The 24,292-nt window shown below is 45.9% G+C and overlaps 1 protein-coding gene across 6 annotated transcripts in view; it reads right to left on the bottom strand.

The window, feature by feature from the left end:
* Tet3 (tet methylcytosine dioxygenase 3) overlaps positions 1 to 24,292 on the bottom strand; it is a 147,064-nt gene that overhangs the window by 52,575 nt on the left and 70,197 nt on the right. For 4 of the 6 annotated variants that reach the window (XM_045153220.1, XM_045153219.1, XM_045153224.1 and 1 more), the window contains one exon: positions 7,712 to 9,869. In XM_045153220.1, coding sequence (XP_045009155.1) covers positions 7,712 to 9,869 — 2,158 coding nt within the window. The remainder of the gene's footprint in view (positions 1 to 7,711; positions 9,870 to 24,292) is intronic. The other 2 variants (XM_045153222.1, XM_045153221.1) reach the window with 1 other exon arrangement.

Genomic DNA, 24,292 nt, shown 5'->3' on the forward strand with positions numbered 1-24,292 from the left:
TAGCTATAGCCACTGGATATTGGACAAAAATGCCAAAAATACTCATTGGAGAAAAGACAGCCTCTTCAGCAAATGGTGCTGGGAAAACAGGATATGTATCTGTAGAAGGATAAAAATAGATTCTTCAAGTCCAAAAGGATCAAAGACCTTAATATCAGACCTGACACTCTAAAACCGCTAGAGGAAAAAGTAGGGGAAACCCTTCAACATATTGGTCTTAGTAAATACTTTCTGAATATAACCCCAATTGCTCAGGAAATAAAACCACAGATTAACCACTAGTCCCTCATGAAATTACAAAGATTTTGTACAGCAAAGGACACTGTGAATAAAGCAAAGAGGAACCTACAGAATGGGAAAATATCTTCGCCAGCTACACATCTGCTACAGGATTAATCTCTAGATTATACAAAGAACTCAAAAACTTAAATAAGAAATCAAACAACCCAATTTAAAAAATGGGCTATGTGTGGAAAAAGAGGAACCCTTCTACACTGCTGGTGGAAATGCAATCTGGTCCAGCCATTGTGGAAATCAGTGTGGAGGTTCCTAAAACAGCTAAAGATTGATCTACCATATGACCCAGCTATCACTCTCCTAGGCATATATCCTAAGGACTCATCTCATTTCCTTAGAAGTACGTGCTCAACCATGTTTATTGATGCTCAATTTATAATAGCTGGGAAATGGAACCAGCCTAGATGTCCCTCAACTGATGAGTGGATAATGAAGATGTGGCACATTTATACAATGGAGTTCTACTCAGTGGTAAAGAAAAATGAAGTTATGAAATTTGCAGAAAAATGGATGGACCTGGAAAGTATTATACTAAGTGAGGTAACCCAAGCCCAGAAAGCCAAGCGTCACATGTTCTCTCTCATACGTGAATCCTAGCTACAGATGATTGGGCTTCTGCGTGAGAAGGAAAATACTTAGTAGCAGAGGCCAGGAAGTTAAAAAGGAGACATAAAGGGAAGAGAAAGGAAGGGAAGAGGATACTTAATAGGTTGATATTGTATATATGTAAGTACAATGATTGTGATGGGGAGGTAATATGATGGAGAATGGAATTTCAAAGGGGAAAGTGTGAGTGAGGGGGGAATTACCATGGGATTTTTTTTATAATCATGGAAAATGCTAATAAAAATTTTTAAAAAATGGGCTATGGAACTAAATAGAGAGTTCTCAAAAGCGGAAATACAGGTGGCATATAAACAACTAAAAAAATGGCTACATCCTACATCCTACATCCCTAGCCATTAAGGTAATACAGATTAAAACTATGTTGCGATTCCATCTCACTCCTGTCAGAATGGCTACCATCATGAAGACAAATGACCATAAATGCTGGCAAGTATGTGGACAAAGAGGAACCCTTCTCCACTGTTGGTGGGAATGCAATCTGGTCCAGCCATTGTGGAAATCAGTGTGGAGTTCCTGAGACAGTGGAAAATAGATCTACCATATGGCCCAGCTATACCACTGCCAGGCATATATCCCAAGGACTCGTCTCCCTACCTTAGAGAAACTTGCGCAACCATATTTACTGCTGCTCTGTTCACAACAGCTAGGAAACATTACCAGCCTAGATGTCCCTCACCTGATGAGTGGATAATGAAGATGTGGCACATTTACACAATGGAGTTCTACTCAGCAGTGAAGAAAATTGAAATTTGTGGGAAATGGATGGATTTGGAAAGGATTATTCTTTGTGAGGTTACTCAGGCCCAGGAAGTCAAACTCCACATGTTCTCTCTCATATGTGGATCCTAACTATGTGAGTTGGAATAAAACTCAGTAGCAGAGGCCAGTAAGCTAGAAAGGAGATTTAAAGTGAATAGAAAGGGAGGGAGGTGGGACTTAATAGGATGGTGCTGTATATATGCAAGTAGAACAGATTAATGGGGGTAAAAAGGCCTAAAAGAGGTCAGGGGAAGAGATTGAGTAATGGAAAGGTAGAGGGAGGGCTAATCAAAATCTAAGATGATATGGATAAATCAAACAGAAACCTATTTGGACAATGTAACACTCAGAAGCCATAGACTTTAACTAGAAAATTTTCAGTGCCAGGGATGGGATACCTTCCAGTGAGTTGTTGGCCAGGAAGATCACCGATACTCCCAAAACAGTATAGGCCACTGCTGAGGCTCTTGGTTTCCTAGCAGGAATAGATGGTAAAACCCTATTGCTGAAGACTCTACATACTTAAAGACTCCACATACTTGGGCTGCAAGGTCACTGAGAAATCCTGCTGGAGCTGAGCTGAAAACCTCCTCCATGTAGACAAGATAGCAGAAAGCTAGAAAAAGCTACAATGCATGCAATTCAATGGGAGAGAGAGAAATCACCACTCAAGATATTCAACACTGGGCTCTGCAAGCCTTCAATTTGACCAGCCATGCCAAATGAGCCAATGGGTGCTATACTGGCATGTGTGTCATGGGGGAGACCAGCTGCCCTCTAATTTGACTGGAGGTCTGCTCCATGGGAGGGAATACATCCCTGATACTGAAAACACAGGGGTAATCATGAGCCTCTGGGGTATAATGTCTGCTAGTGTCTGACTAAATGTATATATACTATGCTCACCAAAATTCCCAGTAAGCACTTCTCTTAACATTCATACCCATATATTAATGCTACTCTCACTTTTGATTAGAGAAGCTTCTCTTCAGATGGCAGTGACCTTGGGATGACTCAAGGCACCAGAGTGCTGAGAAGAAGTGACAGAGGAGTGCTCAGCACTAAAATATCTCTATCACACCTTTCAAGGCTCAGGGTCCATGTGGGAGAGGTGCTGGAAAGAATGTAAGAGCCAAAGGAAGGGTAAGACCCCTTACAACTGCTCCTCCAGACACAAAATGGCCTGGATATCCATGACCTCACAGTGTCTGACACTATCTACACAAGACCATCATAATAGGAGGAAAAGATCATGGCATCAAAATAAAAGAGAAAGTGATTGAGAGGGAGAGGGGATATGATGGAGAGTAGAGTTTCAAAGGGGAAAGTGGGGGGGGGGGGATTACCATGGGTTATTGTCTACAATTATAGAAGTTGTCAATAAAAAAATAAAAGTTAAAAAATTAAAAAATAAAGGCCTGACGTGTTGGCCCACGCCTTTAATTCCAGCACTTGGGAGGCAGAGGTAGGATGATTGCCATGAATTTGAGGCCACCCTGAGACTGCATAATGAATTCCAGGTCAACCTGGGTTAGAATGAGACCCTACCTCAAAAAACGAAAAATAAGCCAGGCGTGGTGGTGCACGCCTTTAATCCTAGCACTCAGGAGGCAGAGGTAGGAGGATTGCCATGAGTTCAAGGCCACCCTGAGAGTACAGAGTTAATTCCAGGTCAGCCTGGACCAGAGTGAAACCCTATCTCGAAAAACCAAAAAAAAAAAAAAAAACAAAAATAAAATAAGATGGTGACTGTAAGATGCTTAGCCCAGTGCCTGGAACAGAATATGTGTTTCACAACTACTACTGTGGTTGCTCTCAATAGCTTCCTGCCCAGCCTCCTGCGGGAGATGACCCAGCATCAGTCTGTGTTCCATGCTACTCTAGGGCATACTTTGTTGTTTGAGGCAGGGTCTCATGTAGCCCAGGCCAGCCTTGAACTCATTATGCTCAGGATGACCTGGAACTTCTGATCCCTCTTCCTCATCCTCTTCCAAGTGCTGGGTTTATAGGTATATGTAATCACAACCAGTTTATATGATGCTGGGAATCAAATCCAAGGCTTGTTCATGGTGGGGAAGCATTCTACCGCCTGAGCTACGTCCCAGCACCCATGTAAAGCCCCACAAAGTGGTGCACATGTGTATAATCCCAACCTGCCTACACTAATGCCAGGTGCAGTCAGGCGAATCTGGAAGCTCGAAAACAGCAGTGTCAAGAGAGACCTTGTCTCAGAAGGAGAGGAAACATATTCTAAGATTGTCCTCCCACCTCCACACACACATTAGCATGTGCGCGAATGCACACACTCTCACACAAAATAAAGTGTATATTTCATTGTGGACATTTTTAGGAAGCAAGTCAAAAAAGTCTATGGCCCATTGTCTGGCCACAGAAACAATCACTTGTTATAGTTCCTCCTAGTCTTTTTTCTATTATTTTCCACCTAGGTAATGTGATCATTTATATACCACTTGTTACTGCTGTTTTTACCTAAATGCTAAACGATATGAAGACATTTAACACCATAAGTAGGCTTAACAACATAAGTAGGCTTGACCATAATCATTTGTCTAAAACGAGATACAAATAAAACACAAGCTAGGACAAAAAGTGACTGGTGACAATGGGACCCTCTGCTACTCCCTTTTGCCTAGGCCCTCCCCAGCCTGGCAACAGCGATGGCACCCTGCTGGGTTTCTCAGAACCTGATATCTACTGTTTGCATCCATTTCCTGGCCTCAAGCTGGAATGCATCCTCCCTGGGGCCTCAATCCAAGAAATACTGCTTGCCTTCCATTCTGTGTGTATGCTCCTGGAGCCCTCAAAGGGATGTACATCCCTTAGTCTGGAGTGGCCACTTCCCAGATCTCCCAAAATATGTTCATTACTTTTTTCAAAATTTTACTCTCCCATGGCAAGGGCCATGCCTAGACTTAGGTATGCTCTCACCACGTGGTCAAGTCTATGCAATAGCAGGTAGGGGAAGGAGATCTTGTTGAATAGGCCACTGGATATTTTATCTATTTTGTCTCTGCAAGTAAGCTACAAAGTTCATCAGTGATGAGCCATCTCTTCATTTTTTTTTTTTTTTTTTTTTTGGTATTTTATTTATTTGAGAGAGACAGAGAGGCAAATGAGAGGGGGGGGGGGAGACAATGGGCGCACCAGGGCCTCCAGGCAGTGCAAATGAACTCCAGACTCATGTGCCACTTTGTCCATCTGGCTTACATGGGTCCTGGGAAACTGAACCTGGGTCCTTTGGCTTTGCAGGCAAGCCCGTCTCTTCATTTTTATTCTAATTATACAGGGCTATCTGGTCAGTATACAACTGATAATAAAGTCCTAGCAATCTTGCCCCTTCCGCAACCCATGCTTCTATTTCCTTTTCTTGCTGATGAGACCTTTCTGGACTTCTCGCTGTGCCAGAGGCATTTTTAAGTACTTAAATGGATTAACTAGTCTAAACCCCAGGAAATAGGTTATCATTTTCACTGTGCACTAGAAGGAACTGAGGCACTGAGAGCTTACAGGAAGTGCCCCAGCTTTTCCAGCTAGCAAGCAAAGGAGCTGGAATTCAAATTTTAAAACTACCTTGACCAACCCTGATATTCATAAAGATGAATTCAACAATTAAGATATTTATTAAGGATCAACTAAGATCCAAGCACTAGGTAAGGATGTATGGGTGGAAAACACTCAGCACAGCACTACATACAGGCAAGCAAAAGAGGTTAAAACATACAAAGAAGGGCAGTTCTTGTGACCAGAACATGCTTCCTCCAAGTACTAGGAAAAAAGGGAGCCTCAAGGCCTTCACTGTTAGATGTTAGTCATATCTAACAAGAACCTGGCAGGGCCTTTCTCATTTGTTAATCTCCTGATAGAAGAATAGGTGTGGTGGTTTGATTCAAGTGTCCCCCATAAACTTAGATGTTCTGAATGCTAGGTTTCCAGCTGGTGGAGATTTGGGAATTAACTTCTCCAGGAGGCAGTATATTGTTGGGGGTGGGCTTTTGGGTGTTATAACCAGTTTCTCCTTGCCAGAGGTTGGCACACTCTCCTGTTCCTGTTGTCTACCTGATGTTGTCCAGAAGGTGATGTCTACCCTCTGCTCATGCCATTGTTTTCCCTGCCATGAGGTGCCATGGAGCAGCACCTCAAGTCTGTAAGCCAAAATAAACCCTTTTTCCACAATCTGCTCTTGGTCAGGTGATTTCTACCAGCAATGCGAACCTGACTGCAATAACTTTCTTTGTTCCCTAGTGAGTCTCATCATTGGCCCTGTGTCCCTGTGTCCGAGAGTCTGGGATATCTGCAGTGGAGGACAGCCCAGTTCCTCCTCATGGACTGGGATGTGGCACCCACTCAAAAAAATACGATTAGGGCTGGAGAGATGGCTTAGCAGTTAAGTGCTTGCCTGTGAAGCCTAAGGACCCCGGTTCGAGGCTCGGTTCCCCAGGTCCCACGTTAGCCAGATGCACAAGGGGGCGCACGTGTCTGGAGTTCGTTTGCAGAGGCTGGAAGCCCTGGCGCACCCATTCTCTCTCTCCCTCTTATCTCTTTCTCTCTGTGTCTGTCACTCTCAAATAAATAAAATTATTAAAAATAAAATAAAATATTAAAAAAATACGATTATATGCAGTTTAACAAGTCAAGAAGACAGCCTGTGGTGGTTGGAATTAGGCACTCCATATACTCATGTGTTCTGAATGCTTGATCCCCAGCTGATGGCAATTTGGGAGGTAGAGGACGTAAATTGCTGGGAGTGGGCTTAGAGGTGTTAACAGCCAGCTCTGCCTAGCTATAGTCTGGCTCACTCTCCTGCTGCTGTTTTCCACCTGCTATGGTGGAATAATGTACAGCCTCTGCTCATGTCATGCTTTTTCCTGCCATCATGAAGCTTCCCCTCAAGACTGTAAGCCAAAATAAATCCTTTCCTCCTGTCAGTTACTTTCATTAAGTGCTCCATCCCAATAACAAGAAGGGAACTACAACATAGCCCTTTCCCAATACTCATTTGTACATCACAAAGTCACAAAAATTCAACATGCTTATTGTCAGCATGAAATGTTTTTTTTTCCCCGCTGTCAACACCTGAAATGCATGTGTCTTTCCCAGAATGCTCCACAAACAGCAGGGCATGAGAGCCAGAGTGGCTCTGCAACTGTACCAGGGCCTTCCTGTGGGAAAATGCATATCTACAGGAAGAATTCTAAGGCCCCAGACTTCACTTTCACCCATGAATGCCAGGCCTACAAGCTGACTGAGCTCATCAGCCTCTCTGACCCATGCCATAGGGACGCACACACTGCTGCAAAGCCCTGTTATAGCCCATCATTTGGACCTGACCTCCCGCCTTGTGGGCACGTCCGTCTTGGCCTGCGCAACCCAAGTGCATCCTCCCCACCATATCTGTCCTCAGTGAACTCCCCGGCCACCCCTTGCCATTCTTGCCTGCCTCATGATACCGTCCTGACAGTTCCTGGCCAGTCTGTTCTCCCTACCACAAGCCAGAACAGCCTTTCAAATCACAATGTGGCAGGGACTCACTTTCTGTCAAACCCCTAGGAAATCATTACTACCCTAGGGATCAAGTCTAACTCCTGACCTTGGCTCCCTGGGCCCTAAATGATCTGGCCCCTGCTTACCCCTACACTCACCTTTTCTTCATCTCACTTTGCTCTTGGTAAGCCAAGGAAAGTCCCACTATCCCAATGCCTGCGCTGTGCCCTCTCCCTAGAATGACTCCTTTCCAGCTTATGGTCCTGCAAAGCACTAACTCCTGCAGGAAGGCTTCCATGAGGGATGGATTCAACTGGATCAGTACAACACAGCACCTGTTCCACTCTACCTACCTAGCACACAGCATGATCAGTTTCCTTCAGTGACTTTTCCATTAGCCAGTTAGTTCATTTCTGCATTCCCAGGACCCAGTCACATATAAAGTAAACCATCTGCCAAATGAAAAAGCCACGAAATCTAAGCCCACTGAGCTGCCTTACTTTTCCTGACCTCAGTGTAGACTTACCAACACAATCACATGTAGGGAATTCCGCCTGGGCCCTCTTAGCAGGTGTGTCCAGCAGACTTTTGGTGGGTGTGTCCAGGTACTTAAGAGGTGACTCTAAGAAGCCACTGAGGGTGGGTGTGAGTGGGTTCTCAGCCTCAGTGGGCATGGCCTCCTGGCCTCCCTCCTCTGAATGGAAGCAGGTGGTTGAGAGCACAGTCACGGCCCCTGAAGACTCGATCTTGATCTGCTTGGGGGAACGGGTGGCAAAAGGGCTCTCAGGGGCCGGGAGACATGTTGACTGGTTCTCAGGGTCCTGAATGGGCACAGAAGGGGGTCCAGGAAGCCCAAAGCTATCCCCAAATTCTGCCTCAAACTGTCGGATGAGCTCTTCCAGCTTGTCATCAGCAGGAGGGAGGGGACCGGTGGAGCCTGGCTGCAGTGCTGCCATAGGACTGGGGGACCTCATTTCCTGAGTAGGGGGCAGCAGGCTGTCCCCAGAGGGACTAGGTGCAAATAGCGCAAGAGAAGGTTCTGGGGGCAAGGGGGCAGCAGGGGCCTGGGAGGCAGGGCGTGGAGCAGGGAGGCGGCCAGGTGGAGGTGCTCGCGCTTCCTCGGAGGCTAGGGATCTCAGCCCATCTAGCACAATTTGCCTGAGAGGCAGGAAGAGGGGCTGCATGTCCCTGGACCTGGATTTCTTGATCTGAATGGGCTTTCGTACACTGAGCTTGGTCCCAGGGGTGGCTTTCTCTGCTCCCACAAGACCTCCAGCTGGTGTAAGGGGCTTCTTCTTTTTCTCCTTGGGTGGTTTGTCTGGAGGCCGTGGGGCAGGTGAGCCTGGTGGGGCCCACCAGCCAGGAGCTGGAGGGTCTGTGGGAGTGGGGAAGGAGGCATCCTGGGCCTGCTCCAGGAAGAGGCTCCGCTTGTGGTGCAGGTGCTGCTGCAGTGCAGTCTGGGCCTTCTGGTGGGTGTCTGGCTCGGAGGGTGGCAGGGGAGCCTCCCTCTGGGGGACAGGGGAGGGACAGGGGGCTGGGGCTGGGGCTGGGGAAGAAGAAGGTGCCTCAACCTTGACCTTGGGCTTGGTGGGCAGGGTCTCAGGCCGTTTGAATACTGACTGAATGTAATCACTGGCACTGCCCAACAGCTGCTCCAGTTCAGCCATGGGGTCGGGGCTTGGACGGGGCACAGGCCAGGAGTTCCGGGGTGTTGCTGGAGGGGTGTCAGTGCCCCAAGTTTCAGGAAACTCGGTTCTTGGAGTTGTTGGAGGGAAGGCTGGGCTATCGGAGACAAAGGTCTGGTGTTCCTCAGGGGAAACCACAGGCCAAGAGGGGGTCCGGAGATAGGACTGGGGAGATCTGAAAGGGGCAGATGGGGACAAGGCCTCAGGGAGGGGACAAGAAGCTTGGGAAGTGGAATGAGAAGGCTGGGGGAGGGCAGAAGAGAGCTGTGTGAGGGCTTCGATGGCAATGGCTGTCTGCAGACTGATGTTCTTCTCCTTGGCAATGCTCAGAGCACTCTGGGACAGGGGCAGGCCCTCCAGGGGAGGCACCTGGGGGACCTCAGAGCTAAGCACTGGTCTGGTGCTTGGTGCTGGGAGGCCAGCCTCACCAGGAGGCAGAGTCCCTGGGAGTCTGGGCCGCTCCTGTCCTCCATCCATGACCACAGACTTGATCTTCCCTTCCAGCCACTCGAGGTAGTCAGGGCACTCTGGGCCATCACAATTGCAGTTGGGTGGTTTCATGCCATGCCGTGCAAGGGCCAGGGCCGTCTGCAGTGTGTCAAGGTCTTCACTGCTCTCAGAGCAGCCCTCAGGCCCTGGCCGGGGACCCCTACTGTTGTTCCCAGCTTCGCGATTCATCTCACGGTTGAAGGTTTCATAGAGCCGGGTGCTAAGGGCCCCATAAGAGGACACAGCTTCAGCCACAGCCGAAAAGGCAACCAGATCGTGAGCATCTTCCAGACGAGCAGTGTGAGCTGGGCCTGGGGCAGCGTCCCAGTTGGGCTTCTGGTCTACCCGCCAAGGACCTGCAGCTCCCAGCAGACTGGGTCCAGCGGGCTCTCTAGCACCATTGACCTGAGCCCCTGATGTGTTTAGCTGCCGTGAGTCCCCATGGTACACTGGCCCTGAGTCCATCTGACCTGGAACAGGTCCATCAACTGGGCTGAGCTCTGAGCCTGTCTGGAGAGAGAGGGGAGAAGACAAAGGGAACAATATGAGCCACAAAGTAGGAAGCAGATGTGCATAGGAGTCAGAAAAGTAGTTTTCACAAACTGGATCGAGGTCAGTCATAGCTTCCTGCTGAGCAAGAACCTACAGTTCCTTTCCCTCCCATTTAAGCCCTCACTCTTAAGCCTTAGCTGAGCTTAGAGAACTATTAAAAGATCACATTTCCACACACAGACCCAGGCCTGAGGGGAAAACTGATGATCCCACACAGTGTGTGTCAGCCCATGCTGAGCCATCCGTGATGATATGTGAATTGCTGCTTGGAAGAGATTCAGACCTCTTCCCAAACCCAGGAACCACCACTGTAACACCCAATGTCCATGAAATCAAACAAAAGGAAGGCGTAAGCCAGGCGTGGTGACACACCCTTTAATCCAAACACTTGGGAGGAGGATCACTGTGAGTTCAAAGGCAGTCTGTAGTACAGGTCATCCTGGGCTAGAGTGAGACCCTACTTTGACCCACCCCTCCAAAAGTGGGGGAAGGCACAATAGGAAGGGAGCCAAGAGGGCCTTGTCCAGTAAGGTAAAAGCTAATACAAAGACATGAAATTGAGTTGTAAGATTCACCCCTTGAAAAATAAAGTTCCTTTCTGGGCTGGAGAAATGATTTAGTGGTTAAGGCACTTGCTTAAGCATGATGGCCCTGGTTTGAATCCCTAGTACCCATGTAAAACCAGATGCACAAGGTGGCGCATGCATCTGGAGTTCATTTGCAGTGGCAAGAGGCCCTGGTGTGCTCATATGTACTTAGTTATTTTCTCTCTGTGTGTCTCCTTGCAAATAAATAAATAAGTAATAATAAAATAATGTTTTTACATTTATTTCCATAGACTGCCTAGAAAAATCCAAGAAACAATGGATTTTCAAAAGCCGCAGTGGTTGCTGCAGCAGTGGGCGGACACCTGAGGAGGTGTAAGGCAGACGCGTCCTTTGAAAGCCTCTCCTTACAGAGTAATGACAGCAGCTACTTCATGGGGTCACCGTTTGGATCTGAACACTCCTCAAAGGGCTCATCTTGAAGGCTTGCACTCCAGATGATAGCGCTATAGGGAAGTAGTGGAAATGTTAGCAGTAGGGTCTAGTCATTGGGGTGTGCCTTGGAAGGGGACACTGTGATCTCAGGCCCTGCCTTCTTTCTCTGCTTTCTCTCCACCATGATGTTCTGCCTCACCACAGGTACCCAGTGATGCAACCAAGTGAGCATGAACTGCACTGTGAGCATAAAAAGTCTTTCCTCAGTTTAAGTTATTTTTCTTAGTGGTGTGTATGCTTTGTTCACAGCAATGGAAAGTTGACTGATACAACAATAGAGAATTTTAGGGCTGGAGAGATGGCTTAGTGGTTAAGCGCTTGCCTGTGAAGCCTAAGGACCCCGGTTCGAGGCTCGGTTCCCCAGGTCCCACGTTAGCCAGATGCACAAGGGGGCGCACGCGTCTGGAGTTCGTTTGCCGTGGCTGGAAGCCCTGGCTCGCCCATTCTCTCTCTTTCCCTCTATGTGTCTTTCTCTCTATGTCTGTCGCTCTCAAATAAATAAAAAATGAACCAAAAAAAATTTTAAAAAAACAATAGAGAATTTTAGTAAAAAGAATCTTAACCAAATTATCAAGGTCATCATATTAGTTAATTTTCCCATTGTTGTGATCAAATACCTGATAAAAAGCAATCTAAGGCAGGTTGTGAAGATAGCTTAGTGGATAAACCACTTGCCACACAAGTATGAACACCTGAGTTTGGGTCCTCAGAACCCATGCAAAGCCAGATGCTGAGCCATGAGTATCTGTAATCCCAGTGTGCCCACAGAACATGGGCCAGCTGGCCTGGTGAATGAGAGATCCTGCCTCAAACAACCTGGAAGGCAAAGATAAAGTTTTCTGATCTCACATACATGAACACTAACACACATACCCCCCCCCAAGAAAAACAATACCCACATAAAGCCAGATTCACACTGGAGTTTGTTCACAGTGACAAAAAACTCTGGGTGCCCACACTCACATTCTCATTCTCTTTCTCTCTCATAAATAGATAAATTTTAAAAACAGAAATGTTTTTAAATGTTAGACTACGGATATGTCAGAGAACGCCACTGTTTTTAGGGTACACATACACTAAAGTATTTAGGGGTAAAAGAATAGAGTATTTATATAAACTTAATTTTATTTGGTTCCAAAATATTTATGTGTATATAAAAATATGCAGAAAAACCACTAAAGCAAATGAGGCCCACTGTAAATATTTTGGATATGTAGGAATTTGGGTGCAATTCTTATAATTTTGGTATGTCTTAAAATTCGATAAAAAATAAACAGTTATGAAATAAGTTAATCCCTTGGCTGAGATGATGAGGTCCTAAGTCGGACAGGGCCACTACAGGCTCCAACATAGTGGTAGAAAGTAGGACTTGGGATCAACCTTGGCAGAGGTGAGGCCATAGCCTGTAGTTCCTGTTTATCCTCACTATTGCTGCTGTTTTGGTCACAGAGGACCTACATGCTTCTCCACTGTTGCCATATTCTTTATAGGCAATTATCAGTGCTCCCTGGCTCCTGATGGCACCACCTCCCCACAAGGCTAGTAGAACTATCTGTGGCTCTTTCTCCTGGGCTCTCGTAACATCTTTACATCATGGTTCCTTTCAGGTTCCCACAGCATCTTTATAAGAATGTATCACATACTATCACTATTACATGTTCAAACAGCTGCCTCCTCTACCATGTGAGCATTACCACAGGCAATGTTCAAATACAATGACTCCTGTCTTTCCCCCCATGTCGAGGTTGGCAGAAAATAACATTTCAGATACCTAGGAGTGTACAATGGCCCAGTACTTCTTCCTTAGAAGTCTGCATAAATGTGGCTCACGGAGGCTACAAAATCTAAAGCAATCAAATTTTACATGATGTGGTGGCGCACATCTTTAATAACAGCACTCAGGAGGCAGAGGTTGGAGATCGCCATGAGTTCAAGGGCAGCCTGAGACTACATAGTAAATTCCAGGTCAACCTGGGCTAGAGTAAGACCCTACCTGGAAAAAATTTACATTATGTAAAAAAAGACAGGAGAAGAAACATGTGTAACAAGAAAAAACATGAAAGTAGCAATGATTTACAAAAACAATGTCAGGAAGATGAATGCTACATGAACTGAGGCTTCCCCAAAATGGTCAAGACAATGAAAAGGGATTAGAAGTTATTTTTAATGTGTGAATAAGAAGGAAGGGCTAGAGCTAGCTTTGTACTTCTGAACTCCCTGAGATGGAAAATTCTTTTAAGGCCAAAATAGAAAAGAAAGGGGAAAGTAGTCATGGACAAAGGGAGAAAGGCAACAGGTCAGCAACGGTAGAGATTAGCAAAAACTAAATTCTACTTTTCTGGTCAAGGGGACCCCACTCATGCATTCCTCAACACCTGCCAGTGAGCCCAGAGAAAACTTGCCAGCAGAAGGTGCCAATGGGCACAGAGAACAGAAATCATTCCCAACTTTCAGTCTATTGAGTTGGAAATCAGGTGGAACTCTTGAATGGGTGGAAGAAACGCAAGGAGTCAGGTTCCAAAGCAGATTATCAGCCCAACAACCTTCAGTCACATGGTCACTGGTCCAAGCAATGGATAGATAATATGACTGATAGATCACAAACCCAGAGACTGGGCCACTTGTGCTGCAAGTCTGTTTTACCTGGTTTGTACAGAATTACTGATTTTGTTTGCCAAAAATTCAAAAATCAAATGGCAAATAAAACCTGGATTTTTCTTGCAGGTCCATGTATCTACCTGGCACATTTGTCCACAGCAGAGCTCATCCCCATTTCACCAGCTGCATTGTCTTCTGAAAGCAAGACCAAGGGTCAGGGACTGACTACTGATTAATCATCTAAAATCACTTCATTCATTTGCGCTGCTTGCCAAGCTCCTGCAGGCTTTTGCATTTACAACTTGGTCTGAAGGTGTTCAAGTTTCACAAGGTTTGCCAGGATCCCTCTGAGGCTAGCTATAGAAAGTGATAGGCTTGTAAGGGCCAGAGGGCCAAGTTCAAAGGGTGTAAGTGGCTAGGGGGTACTGTCTAGTGGTCTGCCACAGGGCTCTGTCCTCAGAACTGTCCACTTCAAAAAATTTATCAATGATAATAGAGAAGACACAGATGTTGAAAACAAGAGGGATAAATTTATGGTGAGTAATTGTGCCAACTGCCAAAAGGTTAAGTAGATTGGACCAGGTACCAAAAGGTCAAAGATAAGGAGGGTAAGTGCAGCCCAATATTTACACCCAAGCCACATCTATGCAAGCAACAGATGGGAAAAGCATATAATGGAAGCAGTGTACACGCAAATGCCTCGGGGTCGGGAGGATGAAAGACTGGCTGCTAACAGATATACATTCACTATGGGTGTATGTATTGTGTATGGTGAAAAAGGGTTGAGGTACACAGAGTTGATTAAAGAACCCTTGTCATATGCACATACAAAAGCCCATATGAGGAGGGTGAGCATGAAAGGGAGGAGATGCACACATTCATGGGTGTTTGAATACAATGACTGAGCTCATTGCAAAGACATGGGCAACATGGGTTGAGAACACTGATGGGTGTATAAATAGGAAAGTTGGAAAAGGAGCCTGTGGAAGTAGGCAGGCAAGTTTAGTTCTGTTTCAGCGGTTTTATAGTGAGTGGCAGGAGGGGCTAGAGCCCACAGGAGGGCAGTGGAGAGTCCATGCAGAAAGCAGATGTGGAGAAGCAATCTCTAGTGGTGCCTGCTGAGTGAGAACTGAGGGTGAGAGTGGGGGGCTTAGGTTGAGCATGTCTGAGTTGGGATTATGACAGAGTCTGTGTTGGCCACAGTCTCCCTCCAGCACTGCCCTGGGGACACCAGACAGCTGCTGTGTTCCTTGTTAACCTCTCCGTGGATGAGAGAGTCCTTCCTGCTGCTAGAGACTGGTTCCATATATTTTTGAAGTATCAATGTATTAAGAAAACTCAGCCCTACACTAAGCCCATGTTCTTGGTTTACACCTTTGCCTGTTTTCTAAAATTCTTCTCCTTAGTGTCATATAAAACAAATCTATTTCTTTCCAAATGGATATTTAAATTTTTTGAGTTTTATCTTCCTCAGAACCAAAAGGACCTGTTCCTTGGATGGAATGCTTATTTGTATTGACAAGTGCTCATGGGGTATTGTTACAGTCTTGAGCTATCCTGCTTGTTCTCTGTGGCCTCAATGGGAAGCCTGTGTTCAAGCAGGTACGTCTGGGCTTTTGTGTATGTGCACTTTGTAACAGCCATACATGACAAAGGCTCCTTTATATAACTCTATGTATATTCAACCCTTTCCTCATCATCTGGCATGACACATCCAAACTTGCCACCTATAATCTCTGTTGTTCAACACACTTCACCTGTCCTTGAGACTCCCAGCCATCAATTTCCTAAGTATCTCTCATTCCACCCAGTCTTCAACCTTCAAATTGTTAACCATGGCATGCATACATATAAAGGAATTGGTGTGACTAGTCAGCAGACAATCCCTCCACCCTATGAACTCTCCTTTGTGATTTCAGCACTTCTTACATGGAGAGCTGAGAAGTCTACACATTCCCTTCTGTTCAATCTGGGTGGCTTTGTGACAAGTATTGAAGTGATCTTCAGAACTAAATTGAAAAGGACACTATAAGATGGGTATGGGCTAGAGAGATGGCTTAGTGGTTAAGGCACTTGCCTGAGAAGCCTAAGAACCCAGGTTCAATTCTCCAGTACTATTTAAGCTAGATTCATGCACCCTTAGTGTGCCCATTCTGTATCCGCCTCTCTCAAATAAATATATGTTTATTTTTATTTATTTATTTGACAGAGAGAGAGAATATGGGTGAGCCAGGGCCTCCAGCCACTGCAAATGAACTCTAGATGCATGCACCACTTAGTGCATCTAGCTAACGTGGGTCCTAGGGAATCAAACCTGGGTCCTTTGGCTTTGCAGGCAAATGCCTTAACTGCTAAGCCATCCATCCAGCCCTCAAGCAAATAAATATATTTTTTAAAGATGGGTGTGATAGTTATGTTCTGTTGCCAGCTTGATCAAATTAGGAATCCATAGACATTCCTCTTGATTGGGTCTTTGAGGTTGCTTCCAGGAAGGATTAACTAAAGGAGGAAGTCCTTCCTCCAAAGTGAGTCTTTCCCCCAGAGTGAGTGGCCCTCCCAGAGGTGGGCTTATGTAAGGAAGCATCACAGGAGGATACTGAGGCAGGCAGGTTCTGAGTTTAAGGCTAAATAGTGACACCCTAGAAAAGGAGCACAGAGGGAAGTGTATGAGAGGTTGGAGAGAAAGGAGTGAGAGAGAGGAGGGAGCGAGGCTATTTTATCTTCTGTGAGGAGTGTGAGAAGGCCCAGGACCATGCATGAGCCACATGCATGAGCGGGCTCAGCCAAGAGCTACCATTAACTACCAAACATGAGGGGGAAGGAACCCTTTGAGGAGCCCAAGCCAGTGTCTAAGGACCTGGAGCTCTTTAGCCTTCCCAGCTGAGACTAACATCACAGAGTTGAAATGCTTCCTAAGATGTCATTTCTGATACAGATGCAAAGGGAGAGACAGGTTTGTGAACAACTGCCCTAAAAGCACATGGTGCTGTGAGTGTAGGGTACACCTGGGCCTGTGAAGGTGGGAGAGGAAATATGGTCTTCAAGCAGGTACATGTGGGTTGTGTCCAGAAAGCTTCATCTCAGAGTAACCTTTGGGATGAGGCTGGAAAGATGGACAAGTATTTTAGAACAGCAAAGAATCCCAGATGGAAGGAACAGTACATTATAGAGGAGGTCTGGCCAGATTAGAAATGGGTAATCACAGTTTAGTGAATCTTTATTATGAAGTGAATGGCTGGAGATATGGCTCAGTTGGTCAAGCACTTGCCTAGCATGCACAAGGCCTTGGGCAATACCCAGAAAAACAAACTATCCTAAAGGGGAAGGAACGAGGAGTATGTGCTGCAGCATGAGCACAGCAAAGGGTAGATTTACATTTCAGGAGGGTATTCTGGGGTAGAGTAGGCTGCAGGGTTCAAGGTTGTGAGTCAAAGGCTGGACAGATTAAAGCTACTGTGGAGACCCATGGTAGTAAGGGCCCGAATGAAGGCACTGGCAGAGAAAGGGGGGGGGGACATTCATGGGGGGAAATGATTAAGTATAGTGGGTTAAGACAAGGAACAGTATCAACTCATTCCAAGCCATTCCTTGCCCAGTTCTATTCTCTCCAGGATTGTGCCACAATCCAGCCACCATGCATGGCATCATTCTGTTTGGGTCATTTACACAGTGTGCCTGACCAAGTGCATGGTGAGCAAATAGAGGACGAGGCTCCCAGCACACCTTTGGAACCTAACAGAGTTCCTTTGATGTGTTCTAGAAGATCTGTGGTTCTGCTTCACAAGGAGCTAATTGCACATGCCTTCTCCCTCCTGGGCTTTGAGAGAGACCTACAGAAGCTCCAGGCAGAGTTGGTGCCCGCCACCCCCCAGCCCCCCACTATGACAGTGTGTCACAATGCATGTGTGGGAGAGATTGACAAAGACCACTGAAAAGCATAAGAAAAGCCCTTACCACAAAGGAGCCAAGGACTTAGCAACAGAACAGACTCTCTGGCCCTATCCACTCTCCACAGAGAGGCCCAACAAAGCCCCAGCTGCCTCTTCCAGGTACAAACCACACTCAGCCCTCATGGGGTCCCTCTCACTCCAGTGAGGTTTCTTCCTTAATTGAGTCGTAAGAACACTCCAGTCCCCAAGTTGGGGCGTGCTCCTCTATTCCGGGGCAGCAAGGGTTTATCACCAGGCAACTGACAGGTAGTTAAGTGTTACTCAGGTAAAGAAAGGATCCAAACCCTTATGCTCCTCATGAAGAACTTGTATGCAAACCTCATAGTCACCAGAGGCACAGTGCTTACCTCTGGAACACTCCTTGCCTCACCTCAGGGCTTCAGAAGCCACTGCTGGAATGTGACTGTAGCCTGCTTGGCCAGGACTCCAAGGTCCCACACACTGCCTTCTCCTCTACAGCAATATCCCTACCAAAGCCCAGATCCCACCACCACCCCAAGATACCTGCAAGTGTTCAACAGCAACATCCACAGATGTCAGTTAAGGCTAGGAAAGGATGGGACACTACTCCTCAAAATACTTCATTTGGTCAATAAGACAGAGTTGCAGAAATGACACTAGCTTCCAAAGTTATTCCTGGCTCTCAGCAGGCCTAACAACATGCAAACCAGTTTGGCAACGTTCAGTTATGGGGAAAGAGAAGGGAGGAGGGAAGGGCAATATTGAAGGAAAGAGCAAAAGTCATTGCCCATCCTTCTCAGGACCTCATAAAAGGAACATAGTCCATCCACAGGGCTGGCTTGCTGCTGTCAGTGGCTACACACCATATAAGTAGAAAGACCCAAGAAGGTGCTTGCAGACAGAATGAGCAAGTCACCTTACCTTCAATCTCCACAGAGGCCAATGGCTGATCTCCATGATGAAATCTCCACAGGTGAATTCTCACAGACTGGGAGGCTGCTTCCCTACCCAGACTGACTCCTCTTAGCCAACTTAAACTTTATAGCTATGCCTTTTTTCTTAATGCCGAAGTTTAGATCTTCACAGGAGGCCAAATCCTTCCTCCTCTCCAAGTGTAAATGGCACATGGATCCTGCGTACAGCATGTTCTAAGTAGAGCTGATCAATTATTCATGTCTTAAAAGGATCCTACACTCCTGGGGTTACTGACAAAGCCAATCTGTGGTGGAAAGACTTTCAGGGTACCCTGGCAGAGGACATGCACAGTTGTCTACTTTGGCAAGACCCCCTCTGCAAACTGCAAACCCAAGAAGGTTCTGTCTAACTTCTAGTGTGTGGGGGAGGGGTGGAGTGTAGTGTATGCATGTGTGTGCACTGATGCCCACACCCCATGTGTGTATGAATAAATGTAAGGTGTCCTTTTATAGCTCATCTACATATTTCCTTGAGGCAAGGCCTCTCCCTGGTGGTCTGAAGGTCCCCCATAAATTCATGTGTTTTGAATGCTTTGTCCCCAACTGATAGCAATTTAGGAGGAGAAGCCTTGCTGGAGAAGTATATTGCTGGGGGCAGGCTTTGCCTGCTAGAGCTCAGCTCACTCTCCTGCTATTTTCTACCTACTATAGCAGAGGTGATATCCAGCCTCCGCTCATACTATGTTTTCCCCTGCCATCATGAAGCTTCACCTCGACTGTAAGCCAAAATAAGTCCTTTCTCTTATCAGCTGCTTTTGGTCGGATGTTTTGTCCCAGCAACAATAGCATAACTAAAACACTCCCTCAGTGAGCCCCAGGAATTCTCTGGTCTTCGCCTCGCCCTCCCCCTCCCCATTGCAAACTAGGATTATAGATGTGCTTGGCCATAGCCTGCTTTTTTTAAATATATGTTCTGGAGAGTTGAACTTGGCAGTCTCCAGCCAAGCACTCTTAACCAAGAGGCCCTTATGCTTAAGTGGCAGAAGCTTTTAACAGCTGAGCCATCACCCCAGCCCCAGCCTAACTTCTTGACTATGTGTTGGCAGAACACATTTTTGTGTGAGGTGGGGGGAAGTACATATTGGTAAAACATTTAGAAACCCAATATTTTTCCTACTACAAAATGGGTGGATACAGCAGATCAGGAAAATGTTGACATTCCCTGAGGTCGTCATACCTGGCAATACTACAGGTCTGTGAAAGTTCATGCCCTCTGGCCTTAGAATTATTAACATGGATTCCAAGAAGAGGAGATGTTGAGAAAGTCTACATAATTCTGGTGGAATGCTCTCATCGTAGGTTAAGTATCCTGCTAATCATTCTATACTCTATTTTGTTTAACCATCAAGCACGCTGTAGGGTTCATCAATATGGAACTGAACCCAGAAAGGTTAAGTAACTTATCTGGGTCCCATAGAAATCAAAACAGCATTGCTAGTTTTATTTATTTATTTATTTATTTATTTTCAGCATTGCTAGTTTTAAACCACATATTGTTTTTGGGGTTTTTTTTTTTTGGTTTTTTTTTTTTTGTTTTGTTTTTTGCTTGTGTTCACGTGTGTATGTATGTATGGTATGTGCATGTGTATGTGCCCTTGCAGGGCCCCATGCACTCATCTGTGGCAGGGGCACCTACCTGCAGTGGCCAGAGCTAAACATTATGTGTCCCCCTCCATGGCTCTTCATCCAGTTCTCATCTGAGCTGGAGCCTCTTACTGATACCAGAGTTTGCCGTTTTTCTGCAAGCCTGGGTGAGTCTCCAGACTCAGCTCCCCTTTGTGGGGCTGGGGTTAGAGACACATGCCAAGCGGTTTACATGGGATATGGAGATTCAAGCTTAGGTGGTTTTGGACCCCTCAGGTCCTCGTGCTTTCTCAGGAAGTGCACTTAATTGTTGAGCCATCTCTCCAGTTTACAAAGTACTCTCAAAACTCACTTCAAGAAACATAAGAGCAGGTGTGGTGGTGTACATCTTTAATCACAGCACTTGGAAGACAGAGGTAGAAGTGATCTATGAGTTCAAGGCCACCCTGAGACTACATAGTGAATTCCAGATCAACCTTGAAAAATACAAAAAGAAACAGAGCTAGAGAGATGGCTTAGCAATTAAGGTACTTGCCTGCAAAGCCAAGGACCCAGGTTCAATTCCCCAGTACCCACGTTCAATTCCCCAGTACCCACGTAAGCCAGATGTACAAGGTGGTACGTACATCTGGAGTCTGTCTGCACGGACTGAAGGCCCTGGCATGCTCATTCTATCTATCTGCTTCTATCTCTCTCAAATAAGTAAGTATTTAAAAATTTCAAGACAATGGTTTCTGCTAACTGAAAAAAAAAGAGAGAAACACAAAAGCAAATAAGACAAATAGAAGAAATTAAAGTTATCCATGCCAAAGATTTTCCCTAAAACTTTAAAAGAATGACAACCTAAAATATGGGAATGGCTTTTAGTTGGTATGTTTCTTCTTCATGAAGATAAGATAGGGGCTAAACATGAAAATATTCAACTTCACTAGCAAACACACACACACACACACACACACACACACACACACACACACACAAACAAGACCAAAGAGAGGCCAGGTTTGACAACAGTGCATGTCCCTAATCCTAGCACCCAGGAGGCTGAGGCAGAAGGGTCACAAATTGAAGGAGAGCCTAGGCTACATATGAGACCCTGTCTCAAAAAACAACCAAACAAGACAAAAACAAAACCAAAGAAACCACATTGAAATTCCACATTATAAGCTTAAGAGGAAGTGTTGAATTTGAATCTTGCCTAGGTATATGCCACTTTGGACACTCTCTGTGCCTTATTCCCTCACTAGTAAACTAGAGAATACTAACAATAGCTCTCATAAAGTCCTTTTGAGGATTAAATAAATCAGCATAGGAAGGGTATGCACCCATGGGGTTTAGCAGCAGATCTTTCCTATATATCACCAACAAAAAGGCAAAATGGGACAGTCATTTCAAAAGGCTTATGGACTATGTCCTGTGACCCTCAGTCCACTCTCAGGGAAACCATGCACATGTGCAAGAGGCAGTATGTACACAACATATGTAGCAGTGTTAGCTATGCACACTAGAATGAAGATAGTTGAAATGCTCACCAATCAAATAATATGGCAGCCACACGACCATGAAAGTCTCACAAACTATGGTAAGTTTTAAAAAGTAATTTTCAAAGAGTACATATATTCTGCAATTCTAAAAAGCTCCAATAAATAAGCACAACTGGGCTGGGGAGATGGCTCAGTGGATAAAGTGCTCACCCTACAATTTCAAGTTACCTGAGTTCAGATTCCCAGATCCCAAGTAAAATGTCCTGAAGCTGAGGCAAGCTTCTATAGTACCAGACCATTTTTACTGAGAAGAGAGGTGGAGGCAGAAGCATTGCCCAGAAGCTCACAACAAATATCCGAAAGTTGTCTTCTGGCCTCAAATGCACCACGGCACATGCACACCCATGCAAATAAAAGGAAACTAAATTATAAAGTGTAAATGAAACTAAAATAAAGTTTTAAAGGGAAAGGTAAATGTAAAGGAATGCAAAGATATGATGAAAAACTTTTTTGGTTTTTTGAGGTAGAGTCTCACTCTAGTCCAGGCTGACCTGGAATTCACTATGTGGTCTCAGGGTAGCCTTGAACTCATGGCGATCCTCCTACCCCACCTCCAGAGTGCTGGGATTAAAGGTATGCGCCACCATGCTTGGCTAATGAAAAACTTTTTTTTAAATTAATTATTTATTTATTTGAGAGTGACAGACACAGAGAGAAAGACAGAGGGAGAGAGAGGGAATGGGCGCGCCAGGGCTTCCAGCCTCTGCAAACGAACTCCAGATGCGTGCGCCCCCTTGTGCATCTGCCTAACGTGGGACCTGGGGAACCGAGCCTCGAACCGGGGTCCTTAGGCTTCACAGGCAAGCGCTTAACCGCTAAGCCATCTCTCCAGCCCCTAATGAAAAACTTTTAAGACAGGAAAGATAAATACCAAGTTCAAGGCAATGGTTACCTCTGAAGGTAAAGACAAAAGATGGCCTGAGAGGAAATAGCTGTTTAATATACATATAAGGTTATACATTTATGTATGCATAAGAAAAACTGACATTAGTAGGTGTGCAACTATCTAAAATAATAAAGAACAGCAACATATAAAACCACAGGGAAATGAGCTTAATGAAAAAATGACTCAAGAATATCCTTGTACTCCTTACATGGATGCTTACCAAACTTTTTTTTTTTTCAAGGTAGGGTCTCACTCTAGCCCAGGCTGGAATTTACTAGGTAATCTCAGGATGGCCTCAAACTCATGGTGATCCTCCTACCTCTGCCTCCTGAGTGCTGGGATTAAAGGCGAGTGCCACCATGCCTGGCTCTTTTTTCTTTCTCTTTTTCCTTTCCTTTCCTTTCCTTTTTTTTTGACAGTCTCATGTAGCCCAGGCTGGTCTCAAACTAACCATTTTACAGGAGTGTGCCACCATGCCTGGTTCATAAGGTGCTGGGATTGAATCCAGGGTTTCCTACATTCTAAACAAGAACTCATCACTGAGCTATATACCCAGCTCTTACTAATAGTTTTTATAATGAGGAAGTAAATACTATTTAAGTGAAAAATCCCTCAGGATTCCGATTTAACAAATCCATTTCCTTAACAATGCACAGGCTCATATAAATACCATGGGGAAGGAATATACAGAAATGTGAACAGTGCTTACTTCTAAGTGGCAGAGAGTGAGTATGCTTTCTTATTGTAAGTCTCCAAAACTTACTGTTCATTTATTCTTTCGGATAAAAAAGGATTAAGAATAGAGAATTCACAACAGAAATCTACACCAAATGTGCATGCTTCTGAACTGGGTGGAATTTCAGGGGCACCATGCAGAAGCAGATCTCTCTCTCCCCGCCTGCCTCAGCCCTCACAGGCATAAGCGCTCACACACACAGAATTCCAGTGAGAAAACGGAGGACATGTCCACAGAGTGACGAGCACTCTGCAAGGCATCCTGGAGGCTGAAGAGCGCTCAGCCCTAGAAGAGCCTGGTCCCACTGCCCGGGTCCCAGGGTCCCAGGCTCCCAGGGTCCCAGAACACAAGCTCCCTGCCCTGCCCAGCCCCAGCCCCTCCAGCAGCAGTGTGGCGTTGTGTCGGGCTGCCAGCAGGAGGAAATGGAGCAGACCACATCTGAGACCTGGCAGAAGGCAGCCTCGACAGCAGACAAGAACGAGGTCACAGAGCAGACAGCTCCCACCACAGCCACACGCCCGCCTGGGCCATCAGCCGGCCCACGCCATGCACGTCCCACCACCAGCAGGGTCCCCAAGGCTTCCAGGGGGCGGGGCGCCCACGGGCTCTCCGCCTCCTTCTCCTCCAGCTCCAAAACCTTTGCAAAAGGCTTAAGGAAAAGAAAAGCAAACACTGCACCACAGCCCTTCACAGAGCCTTTGGCGCGTGGCCCCATGCACGTTTCCTGAAGTAGCCTCGAATCCCTCAAAGTCCACTGAATTCAGGTGTATCAAAGGGTTAGGAAGGAAAAAGTGCAGTTTGGAGTACTCGATGCAAACTCTAGATTAAGAAAACAAGCACTTACATGCTTAAATGGAATCTTTCAATTCTTCCAACAATTTAACAGACCAGCAGCAAGTCCACATCAACTTTGGCAGAGGAGCTCAATAAGGCACAAACTAAAATGCTCCAAATTGGCAAGTGGCCAAAGTTGACTCCAACATCAACAGCACTGATGGGGAAGTCATGGCCTCCCAGCTTCCAAGTTTTAACCATTCCTTTGGAGAATGAACCTTACACAGTTACTAATGGATTTTATCTTCTTCCTCAAACGCCTGTAGAAGCTGCC

This window comes from Jaculus jaculus, chromosome 6 (assembly GCF_020740685.1).
Source record: "Jaculus jaculus isolate mJacJac1 chromosome 6, mJacJac1.mat.Y.cur, whole genome shotgun sequence".
Classification (NCBI taxonomy): domain Eukaryota; kingdom Metazoa; phylum Chordata; class Mammalia; order Rodentia; family Dipodidae; genus Jaculus; species Jaculus jaculus.